The 14,870-nt window shown below is 34.2% G+C and overlaps 1 protein-coding gene across 1 annotated transcript; it reads right to left on the bottom strand.

Annotated features, from left to right (window-relative positions):
• Positions 1–3,154, bottom strand: LOC143578547 (uncharacterized). The gene is made up of 2 exons (XM_077062096.1): positions 583–3,154; positions 1–503 (listed from the first exon to the last, which is right to left on the bottom strand). The coding sequence occupies exon 1, from the start codon at positions 2,330–2,332 to the stop codon at positions 1,433–1,435; it is 900 nt and encodes a 299-aa protein (XP_076918211.1). The 5' UTR covers positions 2,333–3,154; the 3' UTR covers positions 1–503; positions 583–1,432.
• Between the last annotated feature and the right edge of the window lie 11,716 nt (positions 3,155–14,870).

The following is a 14,870-nucleotide window of genomic DNA, read 5'->3' on the forward strand; positions in this document are numbered from 1 at the left end:
AACTCATCCAAAATCTTCCGAAAATCATCTTCAAAAAACTCCCAAAAATGCTTAATAAATCTGAAGTTGAAACCGTCTGGGCCTGGAGCACGATCCCCATTACAATCAAAAACCGCGTCTTTAATTTCCTCCTTTGTAAAAGCTGAAGTTAGAGATTTTGCTTCCATTTCCGATAATCTCTTTAGATTATGACACTTCAACCTCGGCCTCTCCTTCACGTTCTCAATAAATCTCTTTTTAAAATGAGAAAAAACCTCTTTTTTAACTTTCTTAGGATTATCGCACCAGCTACCATCCACAACCAAACCTGAAATGGAGTTTTTTCTTTTCCTGTTGTTGATGTAGCTGTGAAAAAACGCCGAATTTTTGTCACCATAAAGAGCCCATCTGATTCTTGACCTTTGTTTAATATCCTTCAACTTAAATTTATCCAAATTCATAAGTTCTTTTAAACATTCCATCCTAACCCATTCTTCTTCCTCAGATACGTCCCTCGATTCCAACTCTCTATCTATTTTCTCCATTTCCGACTTTAACAACCTTTCGGTCTCTCCTTCTTTTGCTTTCGTGCTATCCCACCACTTTTTAATGTTTGTTCTCAACTGTTTAAACTTTTTTACCAAACCTATATCCGTTGGACTTTCCAGAATCCAATTACTACATGTTGAACGGACCACCTCATCGAAATCTTTGCGTTCTAGCCAAGAATTGAAGAACCGAAAAGGGCGGTGCCCAAAGTTCACATCTTTAATGATGAGGATTAAAGGGTTGTGATCGGACAAAAATTTGGGTAACACTCTGAAACTTGCATTCGGCCAGGTATTAACAAAATTTTGACTAACCAAACACCTATCAATCTTACTCAGCTTATTACGAACTGAGAAAGTGAACTTACCCCCTTTCATAGCAAACTTTGTTAAATCATTTTCAAAAATGAAAGCATTAAAATATCTAGCTCTTACCGTGTTAAAGCTCGAATTTCTTCTTTCAACAGGGAATCTAACCACATTGAAATCCCCCATCAAAATCCAAAGGCCCTCGTGATCTGCTTTCAAGCTCGTGATACGATCCCACAGTCTTTTCTTCTCTCCCTTCCCTTGGGGAGCATAAACATTAAGAACACAGAACGGTTCCATCCTCCCTACCACCGAGCCTTTAATAAACATGAAATTTCTATCTTTAACAACCTCTATCGGCCTAAACGTAGCTAAATCCCAAATACAAAGAAGACCGCTAGATCTTCCAGTAGCTCCCACAAAATCCATACCGAAGCCCGAATTATCCTAGAATCTACTAACATGAGTATTCTCCATATCTAAAACTAAAGTCTCCTGTAACGCCCAAAATGAAATCCCCTCCTTGATTTTGATATCTCTAACCCACCCTGCCTTAGCGTCCAACCCCATACCTTTTATGTTTAAAGATAAGAAATTCATTGGATAACCTCTTCAACTCCATCACCCTTGATCGAATCCTTCACCATCTCCATAAAATTACCTACCTCCGCTCCAATCTTAGCCCCCACCTCAATCGTCGCACTAATCTCCTTCTCAAAATCTGAAACCGTGATTTCGAGGTCTTCCGTATTATCCACTTGCATCTCCCACAGATCATCTTCTTCCTCCACACATAAATCTATATTACCCTCACCTTCCTCCTCATCTACCTCTTCTATGTTAGTTCTCGATGTCTGCATCTCCTTGTCAGCCACTTCTGTATTCTGCTTATTCCCCACTTTGGACCTAGAATCCAAAGTACTAAAAATCTCTTTGTCTCTATTCAGGCCCAACAACACGTCCAGCCCAAAGGGGTCATTATTTCTTGGTCTCTTTTTGGCTCTGGGCCTGTCTGGACTTAGGTTAGCACTCACTGAACCTCTTGATTTTTTATTTTTATTTTTTTTCTTCTTCCTACAAGTTTTATTATTACTTTTAGAATCAAAAGTTAAAACTGCAGGTGGGCCCTCTTCATTATTATGTAAATTTTCCATTCCCCCAAACTGGTATTCCTCCTCGAGATGTCCCTCTTTCTCTTCTACCAATTTTTCATTAATTGCATGTAAGTTCCCCATGTTCCCAACTAGCGTTTCAGAACCTTCATTTTCTCCAACTCCGACCATTGCCGGAGTTTTCGTGGCACCGGATTCAAGCCTCACTGTTGCCCTGCTGCCTTCTTCTACCTCCTTCTCCACTCTTCCCGAACACTCCGGATCCCACATTCCTAGATCTTCTGTTACCCAAACCACATAGGATTTTTCTCTCCAACTTAGTTTGATTTCCTCGGCTATTGTCTTGCCATCTCCGACCATTATTCCAATACATTCAATCGACATATCCCCGTTATTCCAAGAGATCTGCGATTTATGAACAAATTTTCCAATTAAAGCTCTGATCGAATTATACACCTCCTCTTCAGACAAGTGTAACGGGACACCAATCACTCGAAGTCAAGCGATTCTTTGAAATGGGAGTGATCGACCACTCCATTCAGTTAATTTCCAAAATCACTTATCCCAGATATCCTTTCGTTTCAAAAAATCCCAAGCGATTGTCAGATTATCGAACGCCAGTAACACATGAAGTCCACCGATATAGTGGATATTGAGACGAAAAACCCCGACCTCTTTTAACAGACCTTTGAGGTTTCTCATCAACGTCAGATCCTTTGCCACACTTACTAAAGCTCTCCTGTGTAAAATTTCCAACGCGTTTACCTTTTCCGGGACCTTTACCTCCAATACCTTTTTCGCCGTTGGCTTTTTGTTCTCACACGCCTTTTTATATGATCTTCCCATCTGCCTTAAAGGGGGTATTCCTGCTTTTTTGGCTCTTCTAATCTGTCCCATACTGGAGCATTTTGTTGATTCTCTATTCTTTAATGATTCTCTATTCTCTGATGCCCCTCCACTTTCTTCTCCAACCTTTTCATTCCATCTCCATTCTCTTCAGCAAATATTGCCACCTTGACAAACAATTTGTTCTTTCCCATTTTGATATTTTTCAAAGTTACCTCTAAATTTGTCGCATCTTTCACATTCGTGAATGAAACGAAGCCAAAACACTTTCCACCCTTATCGTTCTTTCTTGCTATGTAAGCATCAGCAACCTCCCCAAATTCTCCAAAAAACTCCATCATCTCCTTACGAATACAGTCAGCCAGGTGATTAGATACAAAGAATCTCACCGATGATTTGCTTTCTAACCCTCCTATTCTTTCCCCATCTTTGTCTTTACGTCTTCTTCTTTCATCCCCCATTTGATTTTTTTAATTAAAATTATTACACATTTGTTTCCAAGTAACATAATTATTTAATTAACTTAAATGTTTTGCATGAATTCTCTTAAAGAAAATTATAAATAGTAGTTATGTTGAAATAAAATAAACAATAATTAATTTACTCAATTATTAATTCAAAGATATGAAGTATGTTATATCTATTGTAAAATATTTTTAAAAAAATAAATTTTTATAAATAATCTTATTTAAAAGAAAGTTTATAAGTTATGATAATCAATGAATCATAGGATCTAGATAAACATATATCCATGTTTGTTCTTGCAAAATAACTAGGTTTGATCCAAGATTTAGAAAAATCAAAGTGTTCATCTTGGATATCCATGATCATAATGATTCTTAAAACCAAGATATAATATTTTTATGATAAAAGTAACATGATCATGAAGAACAACTTATGAACAAATATGAACATTCAAGATAAAATCAAAACAAAAGCTATAAAATGCTTGAAATGGTAACAACTTACTTGTTAGTGCTCTTAAACTTAAGAAAAGAATGGATTGAGGTGTGAAAATAATGGAGGATTTGTCCTCCTTTTATATTGAAAATATAGAGTTGTTATGTCTTAAGGAAATTATGAAAATTAATCATATTTAATATAATTAAAACACAAATTAAAAATTGTTTAATAGGGTATTCAAAAGGTTTAACTATTTTAATAAATTTTTTGACTTAAAACATTCATTAGTTTTTATTAGTTAAGTAACATATGAAAAGATGATGATAATAATAAAATTAATAATAATTATAAATAATAAAAGTAGTAGTTGTAGTTAAATAATAATTCTAGTAAATTGCATAGGACATATACATAAAAATTTGATCTTGTTTATGAATGTTTTAAATGAGTATGTAATACTATAAGGGTGGTGAAATGTATAATTGCATTGAAATGATCACATAAAATACATTAACGAAAATTTGAGATTAATTAATAATATTATAAAAATATATAAATTTAAATAGAAACAAAACCGAAATTTAAAATGGGTCGGATTTTCGGGTTTGAAAAGTAACGAATGTTACAGGACTTACAACTTTTAGAAATTTCGTCTAGAAATTAAAATAAAAAAAATTAAAAGAGAACAACTAATAAACGGAGTTGTTAGAAATTTCAGCAATTTTATACATGCATAATTAAAATAAAATAACACAGATCTTTGAATGACCCGAAAGAACGCCACAAACAGGAAATATGACAAGGACACTTATATATAGGATGTACCAGCGGCGTATCCACCATGCACTTATCATATTGTATTTGCCCCGTTCTCCAAAAATCATTCCAAGTTCCAAGTTATTTTACACAACTGGACTTATTATATTTTCCATGCGAGGAGTTTGATAATTACGTGTCGACCCATAATTATCTCTATCATCGGATGGTCCGTATAACTTGCTCTATTATGTGGTTTTAAGACATAGACTTTATAATTACATAAAATTCTCATATAGAACGTTGAAGATAAAAAAAATAATGAATTTAAAGGGTAAGCATTACTAAAACATATTAATAGACCATTCAGACCAAGGATGACGCGAAACACTAAGTCAAGTAAATAAAATCATCGAGTCTAAACCAAGTAAACGATTTAAAAAAACGAAATAAACGAGATAATGAAGTTAAAGAATGAAGCATTTGAATTATGAACATCGTAACATGTAATTGAAATAATGGGGTTGAGAAGAACGTGGTAAGTAAACGTAGCATTTAACCAACGAAATATGAACATGTAATTTGTTAACGCATTGGGTTCGAGAATAGTTTAAATGAACGAAACTTTTAAGTATCAAAATATCATGATGTTTAAAAAAACGAAAATCTCCAATAGAACATTGACGTGACCAATGGCAGCGTTGAGATGAATAAACAATTATATCTTACAAACATGTAAATTGATAATAACTTGAAATGAAATGGATAAACGAAAATTTTAATATTAACATATTGAAATCGATTAAGTTTGTGAAAAGAAAAATTTTCAATAGTAACTTTGTGCTTATCAAGTATATAATTAGAACTTCGAAATTAAAATATAGTAATTGTCTTAAATTGATGAAATCAAGAACAATAAAATGGTTCAAATAAAATATTAAGTGGAAGAAAAGTACAAGAACAAACAAAACAAAATGTGTAAAAAAAATAACATAAGATAAAATAGGCATGTACATGGGACACAGTCCCGGTTCTAAGTAAACGAATTCGTTTGGAGAGAACCGGTCACCGATAGTAAAATGTAGAAATAAAAAACGTAAAACGATTCACAAAATGCGACTAAGGATGATGTACGGATTTTCGTTTCGTAAAATACAGACGAATTTGGATAAAATATCAATGAAAAATCGAAATAAACTTCGTAAACAATATTCTAAAGAAGTGTATAAAAAATCACCTTGGGGTACGTTCGAAAAATACGTGAAGGAGAAGTTAAAGAAAAGAAAATATAGCTTGCGATGTTTGTCTTCTCACGTGTCGGTTTGTTTGGGGTATGAAAGTTGACGTGAGGGATGGTGCCATAATTTCTTAGCCGAAACTCATTGGCGTTAACGAAAGGGAAAGAAAGGAAGGGATACAACATATATTTTAATATACAAAAATCGGTTGTAAATCGTGGTATTTTTGTATCCCATGGTGAAATAAGATTTATTCTATTATATTTAGATTTTTAGTTATCGCTAAGACTTGCAAGTTTTATGAAACTTTAAACGTAAAAACCATTGTTTCTTTTGGCCAATGACATAGGAAAAAAAATAATTATCAAGTTACTTGACTTGTTGAATGAAAAATAGTTTCAAAAGGACTCAAAACTTGTTTGAAGCAAATATTTTACTTTAAATATTGTTATATTAATAGTAGTGATGATGATACTAGAAATAATAATATTACTAATAACAATAATTATAAAAACATTAACATTAATAATAATAATAAATATATTGATAATTACCGTAATAATAATAATAATGGTGACGGTGATGGTACTAATAACAATAGTAGTAGTAATATTAGCAGTGATGATAATATTAGTAACTTTAATAAGAATAATAATAATAATAATAATATTAATAGTAGTAGTGGTAGTAATAATAATAACAATAGAGATAATAAATTCTTTTTAAATAAAATCCATTTGACTGAAAGTTAAAAATAACTGAGGATTTGTAATTAGGCGCAAGGTGTTAGTAAAAGAAATAAATTGTAGGAAGGTATGCAAAAGTAAATATAGAAGAGTTTGATGAGTTTTGTAAAGATCAAAGTATTGAAACCGGAAAATCGTGTAAGGCCGACAAGGATGCGGGGTGAGGGTATTGCATGGCGGAAACAAATTAGGCCTTCCAAAGTATGGCGAGTGTGTTAAGGTCACCACAATGTTAGTAGGCTCGAAGCATGAGGTTAAACATGTGATTGAGACAAATGCTTAGGTACAGGTCTTGCAGATGGGTGAGTGGCGTTGAGTTTGGGTAGGTCTTAGCAATTAGTGGTAATTGAAGTACATCAACGTTTCAGGGAAGTAAAGTGATGAGACTTACACATACTATACAAAGGGTGTGTTTCAGCGTGAGGTTTTTCGGTTGGGTTTAGTTTGCGTTTCCAAGAATGGTGCTGGGTTCGGATTTGAATTTACTATAGCGATGAAGGTGGGTGCGGTCAAACGTGGGGTGATCGGGATTGCGGAGACCATTTGCTTGATAACTTGGATTGTCATTTTGCGAGTTGAGTGTAAAAAATAGGAAACGAGGAGGCAAGATATGAAACATGAAGAATTCGCGTGACTTGGGACGTAAGTATGAAAACAACTAATAGATACATCAATAAAAACAAATAAAGAAAAGAAATCACACGAAACAAATTTAAAATCGAACTTGGAATTCCCATGAAACGTCATGAGTTTTCGCCTTTCAATAAATGAAAACCTCATACATTATTGAATAATCATAGGGAAAAAGTATTAAACTTAACAATAAATTGTAACATCCCAAGATTTCGAATAATAATATTTTATACATTATTTCTTAAAACGGAAAAGTTTACTCGAGTTAGTAAATAAATAATAGTAAAAGGGGTAGATAAGTAAACTAATTAGATGGGTTAATCATGGACTAAAAAGGAAAGATGAGCCTTAGGTCTATGGGCTTAAGGGAGTATAAATACCCCTTAAACCCTAAATCTTTCCATTTCCATCCATCTTATCCATTTTAGACCATAAAACACACACAAACCTCCCATAATCGGCCGCAAGAGAGGAAACGGGATCCAAGGCCAAAACCAAGCCGATTATCACTTGATAGTGATTACTTAAGCTAGATGCAAGATCATCATTGAACATCGAGCTAAGCCGTAACCTAGAAACATCAAAAGGTATGTTCTCTAAGATTAAAGGTTACAATTTTTATGAACGTTTTGCCATGAAACTTGACCTTAGAGTAGATTGGATCTAGATGTCTCATAAAAATACAAACTTGGAGATTAAAATGAACCTAATGGTATTATGATGGTATACGGCTCAAAGATGAACCCTAGATCTAGCCTAGAATGTCTTAAACCTATAAAGGTCTAAGCTTTATGCCTAAAACGGATAGATCTTGAACCCGTGATAGTAATGGGGGTAAACGAGTATGAATGATGATGATAAAGGATTAAGAGTTCATGATTTGAACCTTAGAACAAGTAAACTGGGCAAGGCTGAAACCTAGAAATGGAACGATGAGCAGAACTGGGTGTTCTCGGCCAATTTTGAGAATCCTTGGTCAACCCATGTGGTTCTCTGTCAAACATGCAGTCACCAAGAGTTCTCGGTCAGATTTCTCGGTGACCACGTGTTCTCGGTCAAGTTCCGGCCGAAAACACGGGTTCTTAGCTAAGTATGGATCTCGGACAAATATGAGAGTTCTCGGTCAATCTAAAGGTTCTCTGTCTTGGGTTCTCGGCCACACATTTCTCTATTAGACCTTGGGCCTGAGTCTAGATGAACCCAGAAACTGTAATGGGCCGTTGGGCTTGACTTAGCTCAGCCCACAAGCTTAAGCCCATGTGCTATTTAAAATAAATAACAAGCCCAACTTAGAAAAAAAATTAAAAGGTTAATGGAAAATGTGTTAAGACAGTTAATGAAAATAAAATTTTTCCAAGCTGCCAGGGGCTCTGCCCCTTGGACCCCGATAGGGGCTGCCGCCCCTAGAACCCCGCTGCCAGGGGCGCTGCCCCCGGACCCCCGTTCGTTGTGGGTTATATTAAGATAGAAATACGATATGAGCAGCAATAGTTAATTGATACATGTAAATATTATACAGTTAGCCGTGCACAGCTCAAGAAGGGAATAACTATTAACGGTGAACGTAACCGCATTCAGGTGAGTTTCTAGCCCCATTCCTTGTTATGTTTTCGGGGCGGTGTGCATACTTGATGTGATTAGTAAATACACTTACCTTAAGTGGTAAGTGTATACCTATTATGATATACGTGTATGTTATAAAAGTATGCTTGACGGTACATGAACGATCTTCGGATATTGCTTGTATTGTCAGGAGATAGTAAGATGATGTGATTGTTTATATACATGTTGTATGTATGAAGTATGTATGTTATAGAATATGAAAGAAAGTAAGTAAAATATATATAAATGAGAAGGAAAGTATGATATGAAGGAATTGATAGTAAAGGGTGGCAGACCCTAATAATATCTGTGATGAAGGGTGGCAGACCCTAATAATATCTGCGAGGTTATAGGACGAAAGACTCTTTAAGGGTGGCAGACCCTAATAATATCTGCGAGGTTATAGGGCGAAAGGTTCTTTAAGGGTGGCAGACCCTAATAATATCTATGAAGTTATAGGGCGAAAGGCTCTTTATAATGTATAAGTATGTATGAAAAGAAAGATAAAATATGAGGTATGAAAGAAAGAAAGTATGAAGGTAAGGATGACAGTATGTACTTATGCTGTATGAAAGAAAGTAAAGAAGGATAAGTATGTAATATAAGAATGTATTGTATGTTGATTGAATTAACTAGAACTCACTCAGCGTAGCTGACTTTTAGTATGCACTCAGGTGAGTAGAATGAGACAGTTAGCTTGAGAAGGACACATGGCTGGGTTGGATGAAGCTGGCATCTGAGGATTTTAGTTATGATGTTTTATCACTATATTTTACGTTGTGTTTTAAAAAAGGCAAATTATGGAGGATTGTAACGAATGGTTGACTATTTTATTATTCTGCGAAAGTTTTTAATTACTCTGATATTTAGAACTGCGTTTATGAGTAAATCCAACGTCCAAATGTGAGGTACCGGTAACGGGGCCTTACATAAATAGTGAAATCGAATTGAAAATCGAGTGTTCATGTACCACCATGACTTTTTAAATTTCAATTCTAAAACATAAGAGTAAATGAGTATAACAATAAGGTAATCGAATTGAAATTCGACCATTCATGTATCACCATGACCTTCCGAATTTTCAATTCTAACACGTAGTAGTAAATGAATAAAATAATATAGTAATCAAATCAAAATTCAACCATTTATGTATCACCATAACTTTTTAAATTTTCAATTTTAAAATGTAGTAGTAAACGGATAAAATAATGTAGTAATCAAATCGAAATTTAACCATTTATGTATCACCATAACTTTTAGAATTTTCGATTCTAAAACATAATAGTAAGATAATAAATTAATCGTATTGAAATTCGGTTATTACCTTCCGAACATCTAAAATTTTAAACCGTAAATGGATGTATAAATAACGAAAATGAGTCACAAAATTTTTAAACTTCGTTATTCTCGTATAAAAATGCGTAATTAAATCGAATCGAAAGCTGGGTATTCGTGTACAGACTTCCAGTTAAAACACATTGTAAAACATACAGGATTGCAACCATATTCTTTTCACAAAGAGAACATGGTCACGTTTGAAAACTTAAAGTTGTGATTCATATGGCGTTGAAAGTGGTATGCTTTGGATTAATAGAGTTCATGTTCTTTCCTAACTCTCCAGGTAAGCAAACGGGTCCCGCGTCTGATTGGGATTTATACGCATTGCTTATCCTTAGGTTTCAATAACCTTCGTGTCAAGATTTTCGGAAAACAGGCACGCCCCCCCCCCTTACAGTTTACTACATACCCGCCATAACGAACCATCTTTAAGAGGAAGAAATATCGAACAACCGAAAATCGAAAATTTGATTATTGAAATTGGAAATCTTTGCGTTAGGCATAAGCCTTGGACTTGTGTGTGCTTGTGTAATTGAAGTAATTGAATCATCAGTATAATAGTATCAAATAAGTGCTTTGAACAATTAACTAGGGCCCACATAATTTCTAACATGCAACCCTACATAAATAAAAATAAGTTATAACTAATTAAAACATTACATCTAATGTCCTATCTTATAGTCACGGCTCTGATACCAATCTGTAACACCCCGGCTATAGCGGAAATGCCTAAGTGTGATGTACAGATTGCCCAAAACACATGTGACACTATTAAGTGACAATATTATCATTAATTCATTCCAAAGCATCAAGTACACAAGTTATTTCAAATGAACAAACACAAGGGAAAATAAACAAAACAAACATCTTCTTGTTTATTATCTAGATTACCTAACTTCTAGTATCCTCTTCATTTCATCCTCCAATGAAAGTACCTGTAGCATATATATAAAATAAAGTCAACTAATTGAATAGTTGGTGAGTTCACACAAGTTTTGATATACATACATAAAAATCATACAATTCCATGAACAAGTGTAAATGAGCAAGTAATGCCCTTTCCAACTGGGATTGTGCACCGGCGTACTCAGATAAGCGCAAGTAAGGTCCTTTCCAGTTGGTATTGTGCACCAACGTAATCGGATAATGAGGCTCTTTTCCACTCATAACAACAAATGTATTGAGCGCAAATGGGGGCGTATGATCATACTATCTTGAAGTAAAACATGAGCAAGTAATTTGTAGCAAGTAACAAGTAAACACACAAGTACATGTAGCGAATTATAGTTTGTAAATAATGAATAAACGAAATTAAATTGTTGATAGGATATATATGCTAACCCCAAAATAGTTTAAAATAGGTAAAAAGGGGGTGTGAGAAACTCACATTTGATATTGGAGACAACTTGAAATAATAACCGAAAGCGAGTTAACAAATGAAGCAATTGAATCTCACGAAACTATAAATAATAACGAAGATACAAAAATCAAGGACTAGCTACCGGAATTATAAAGTTAATTAACTTATGATAAATGGGGACTTGGGGGTTTTTAATGAGTTTAACAAAAATGAATAAAGTTTATATAAATCATTTGATGTTTATTACTTGAAAAATGATTTGTAGACAAATAATTATAACTTATTAATATAAGATTAAATAATAATATTAATAACAATTTATGATTACACATTTGATTCCAAGTAACATAATTATTTAATTAACTTAAATGTTTTGCATGAATTCTCTTAAAGAAAATTATAAATAGTAGTTATGTTGAAATAAAATAAACAATAATTAATTTACTCAATTATTAATTCAAAGATATGAAGTATGTTATATCTATTGTAAAATATTTTAAATAAAAGAATGTTTTATAAATAATCTTATTTAAAAGAAAGTTTATAAGTTATGATGATCAATGAATCATAAGATTTAGATAAATATATATCCATGTTTGTTCTTGCAAAATAACTAGGCTTGATCCAACATTTAGAAAAATCACAGTGTTCATCTTTGATATCCATGATCATAATGATTCTTAAAACCAAGTATAATATTTTTATGATAAAAGTAACATGATCATGAAGAACAACTTATGAACAAGTATGAACATTCCAGATAAAATCAAAACAAAATCTATAAAATGCTTGAAATGGTAACAACTTACTTGTTAGTCGTAACATCCTAATTATTCAAATAATGAATAAAGAAAGTTGCGTAAAATTGTCGTGTGTTAAATAATATTAACTAGTGTCTAATAAGGAAAAGATCATGGACTTGGACTAATTAAGATGGATTAAAGGGAATAGGCCTTAGGTCCATGGGCTTTAAGGGCTATAAATATCCCCTTAAACCACCCTAAAACCCTAAATCCTCATTTCTTTCCATCCTAATCTCTACACACTAAAAAACACACACATCCTACACCATATACGACCGAGAGAGAGACGAGAGGGATTTGAGACCAAACGGACGCTAGCTTGTATTAGATCTTTATCACACGAGCTATATACAAGATCTAGAGTTCATAACCAAGTTAAATGAGATCCAAACGAGCACTAAAGGTATGTCTTTTACCTTAAAGTTTACGTTTTTATTAACGTTTAACCTTGAAACTTAGAACAAGACTAGATCGGGTGTAAGTAAAACGTAAAGTTGTAAACTTGATGGTAAAACGAACCTAATGAACCTTTGAACTTAAACGGCTCGTTTAATACGGAAACCTAAGATCTAGTGTTAAACGTTTTAATCCTAAAGGTCCAACCTTTATGCTTTTTTGGGCCGAGTTTTGCTCGAAAAATATCATGGGAATGCTCTCGGGTTTGGCTAGTATTATATCCAAGGATTTCGCGATGAAACGGATACGATTAAGGGGCTTAGAGCGAACTGTAGTTGTTGCTGGGGAACTTCGCTGCAGGTAAGTTCGCTGCAGCTGGGTTCGCTAAATAAGTTCGCTTGGAATTAAATTCGCTAAATGCAAAGTTTGCTTGTATATAACTTCGCTTGTATATAAGTACGCTTACAATAAGTTCGCCAAGCTAAGTTCGTAGCATGCCAAGTTCGCATAGTCCTTAAGTTCGCTTAGATAATAAGTTCGCTTAATTCAAAGTTAGCTTAGTACTAAGTTAAAGTAATCTGATACGATAGGACGAGTTTTGATACGTGTAACCTATATACAGTTAGCAGAGCACAGTTAAAGAGAGGAATCACGATAAACGGAGAAAGGAACCGAATTCAGGTGAGTTTCTAGCCCCATTTCCTTGTTATGTTTTCGGGGCTATGCGCATTCTCCATGTGATAGTTAATACACTTACCTTAACTGGTAAGTGTATGCCTTATATGGTTTATATGTTATGTATGTATATCTTAAGTGTGAATGAAAGCTTGTCGGTATGTGAACGATCTTCGGATATTGTACATGCTAACAAGGGAGGTATGTTTATGATAGATGAATGTGTATGTTATATATATGTACCATATATGAGTATGTATGAATGATCAAAGAAAGTATGTATGTTATGGGTATGTAAAGACGGTATGTATGAAGATGAAGAAAGAGGGACCAGACCCTAATAATATCTGAGATAGAAGGGACCAGAACCTAATAATATCTGAGATAGAGAAGTAAAAAGGGACCATACCCTAATAATATCTGAGATAGACAATAAAGGGATCAGACCCTAATAATATCTGAGATAGATAAAGGAGACCAAACCCTAATAATATATGAGATAGAAAAGGACAGTAATTTATATAGTATGAAAGTAATAAAGTACGAATGTATGTATGAACTTATGTAATGAAAGTAAATTAGTAAAGTAATCATTATGTATCTTCGGATGTATAATTGAAGGTAAGCATATGTATTGTATTATGTGTGATTAACTAGAACTCACTCAGCGTAGCTGACTTTTAGTATGCACGCAGGTGAGTAGAATGAGGCAGTTCGCTTGATGAGGACACATGGCATCGAATTGAACACACTGGCGTCTCAAGGAAATGTTATGATGTTTTAAAGACTATGTTTTGTTTTTAAACAACTATGAATGTTTGATAAGACAAGATTTGAAAGTCATGTAATGTTTTATGGTTGAAGTTTTATTTTCCGCGTAAAGTTTTTAACTAACTATGATATTTAGAACTGCGTTTATGAGTAAATCCAACACCAAATGTAGGGTACCGGTAACGGGGCCTTACAAGTTGGTATCAGAGCAAAGTTCGAGAGATTTAAGCATCCTACATGCTTAGACTCGAACAGAGAATGGGATTTAAGTAAGAAAAGAAAGAAGATGCCAGTTCAAGAATGCCATGTGTCGCTCAATCAAGCTCAGCAAAGGTATGATGTATGATCAAATGATGTATGTTAACTGATAAAGAAAGGATATGTGAACGATAGGGATAGGATTAATTGATTATTTCGATTGACTAACTGTTTATGTAGAATCAGCACAAATGGATTCATAAAAGGAAGTGTATAGGACATGGAAAGTACGTGATAAGCTAATCACAACCGGCCAATGTTATTGCCTATTAGCCTTACTATCCTTGTACTAAATAGTTCCTTGAGTGATGATGTTTGTGTTTTCCCCTTTTAGAATACGATGGCTGGAACGGGAGGAAATGTGGGAGCGGGAGTTCGCACTGGACGATGTGGCAGACCTCGTCGTGCCCAGTGACCTTCGGTTGAGACAACTTCCAACACCAGAGATGAAGGGAATGCAACTGGAGGAGGTCCGGTCAACAACGAAGGGGTTCAACTGGATCCCGCAATTCAGCCAGCTATTGTTCAAGCTGTAACCACTGCTGTGAAGAATATGGCTCCGGGAGGGTCTGCTGGAAGCCGTGAAAGAATTGCTGG

This window comes from Bidens hawaiensis, unplaced genomic scaffold (assembly GCF_021521415.1).
Source record: "Bidens hawaiensis isolate Kalapana, Puna unplaced genomic scaffold, B.hawaiensis_p1.1 tig00029290_1, whole genome shotgun sequence".
Classification (NCBI taxonomy): Eukaryota; Viridiplantae; Streptophyta; class Magnoliopsida; order Asterales; family Asteraceae; genus Bidens; species Bidens hawaiensis.

What these genes read in the sequence shown, in the direction of transcription:
- LOC143578547 (XM_077062096.1), bottom strand. Translation starts at nt 2,332, where the DNA reads ATGTCGATTGAATGTATTGGAATAATGGTCGGAGATGGCAAGACAATA.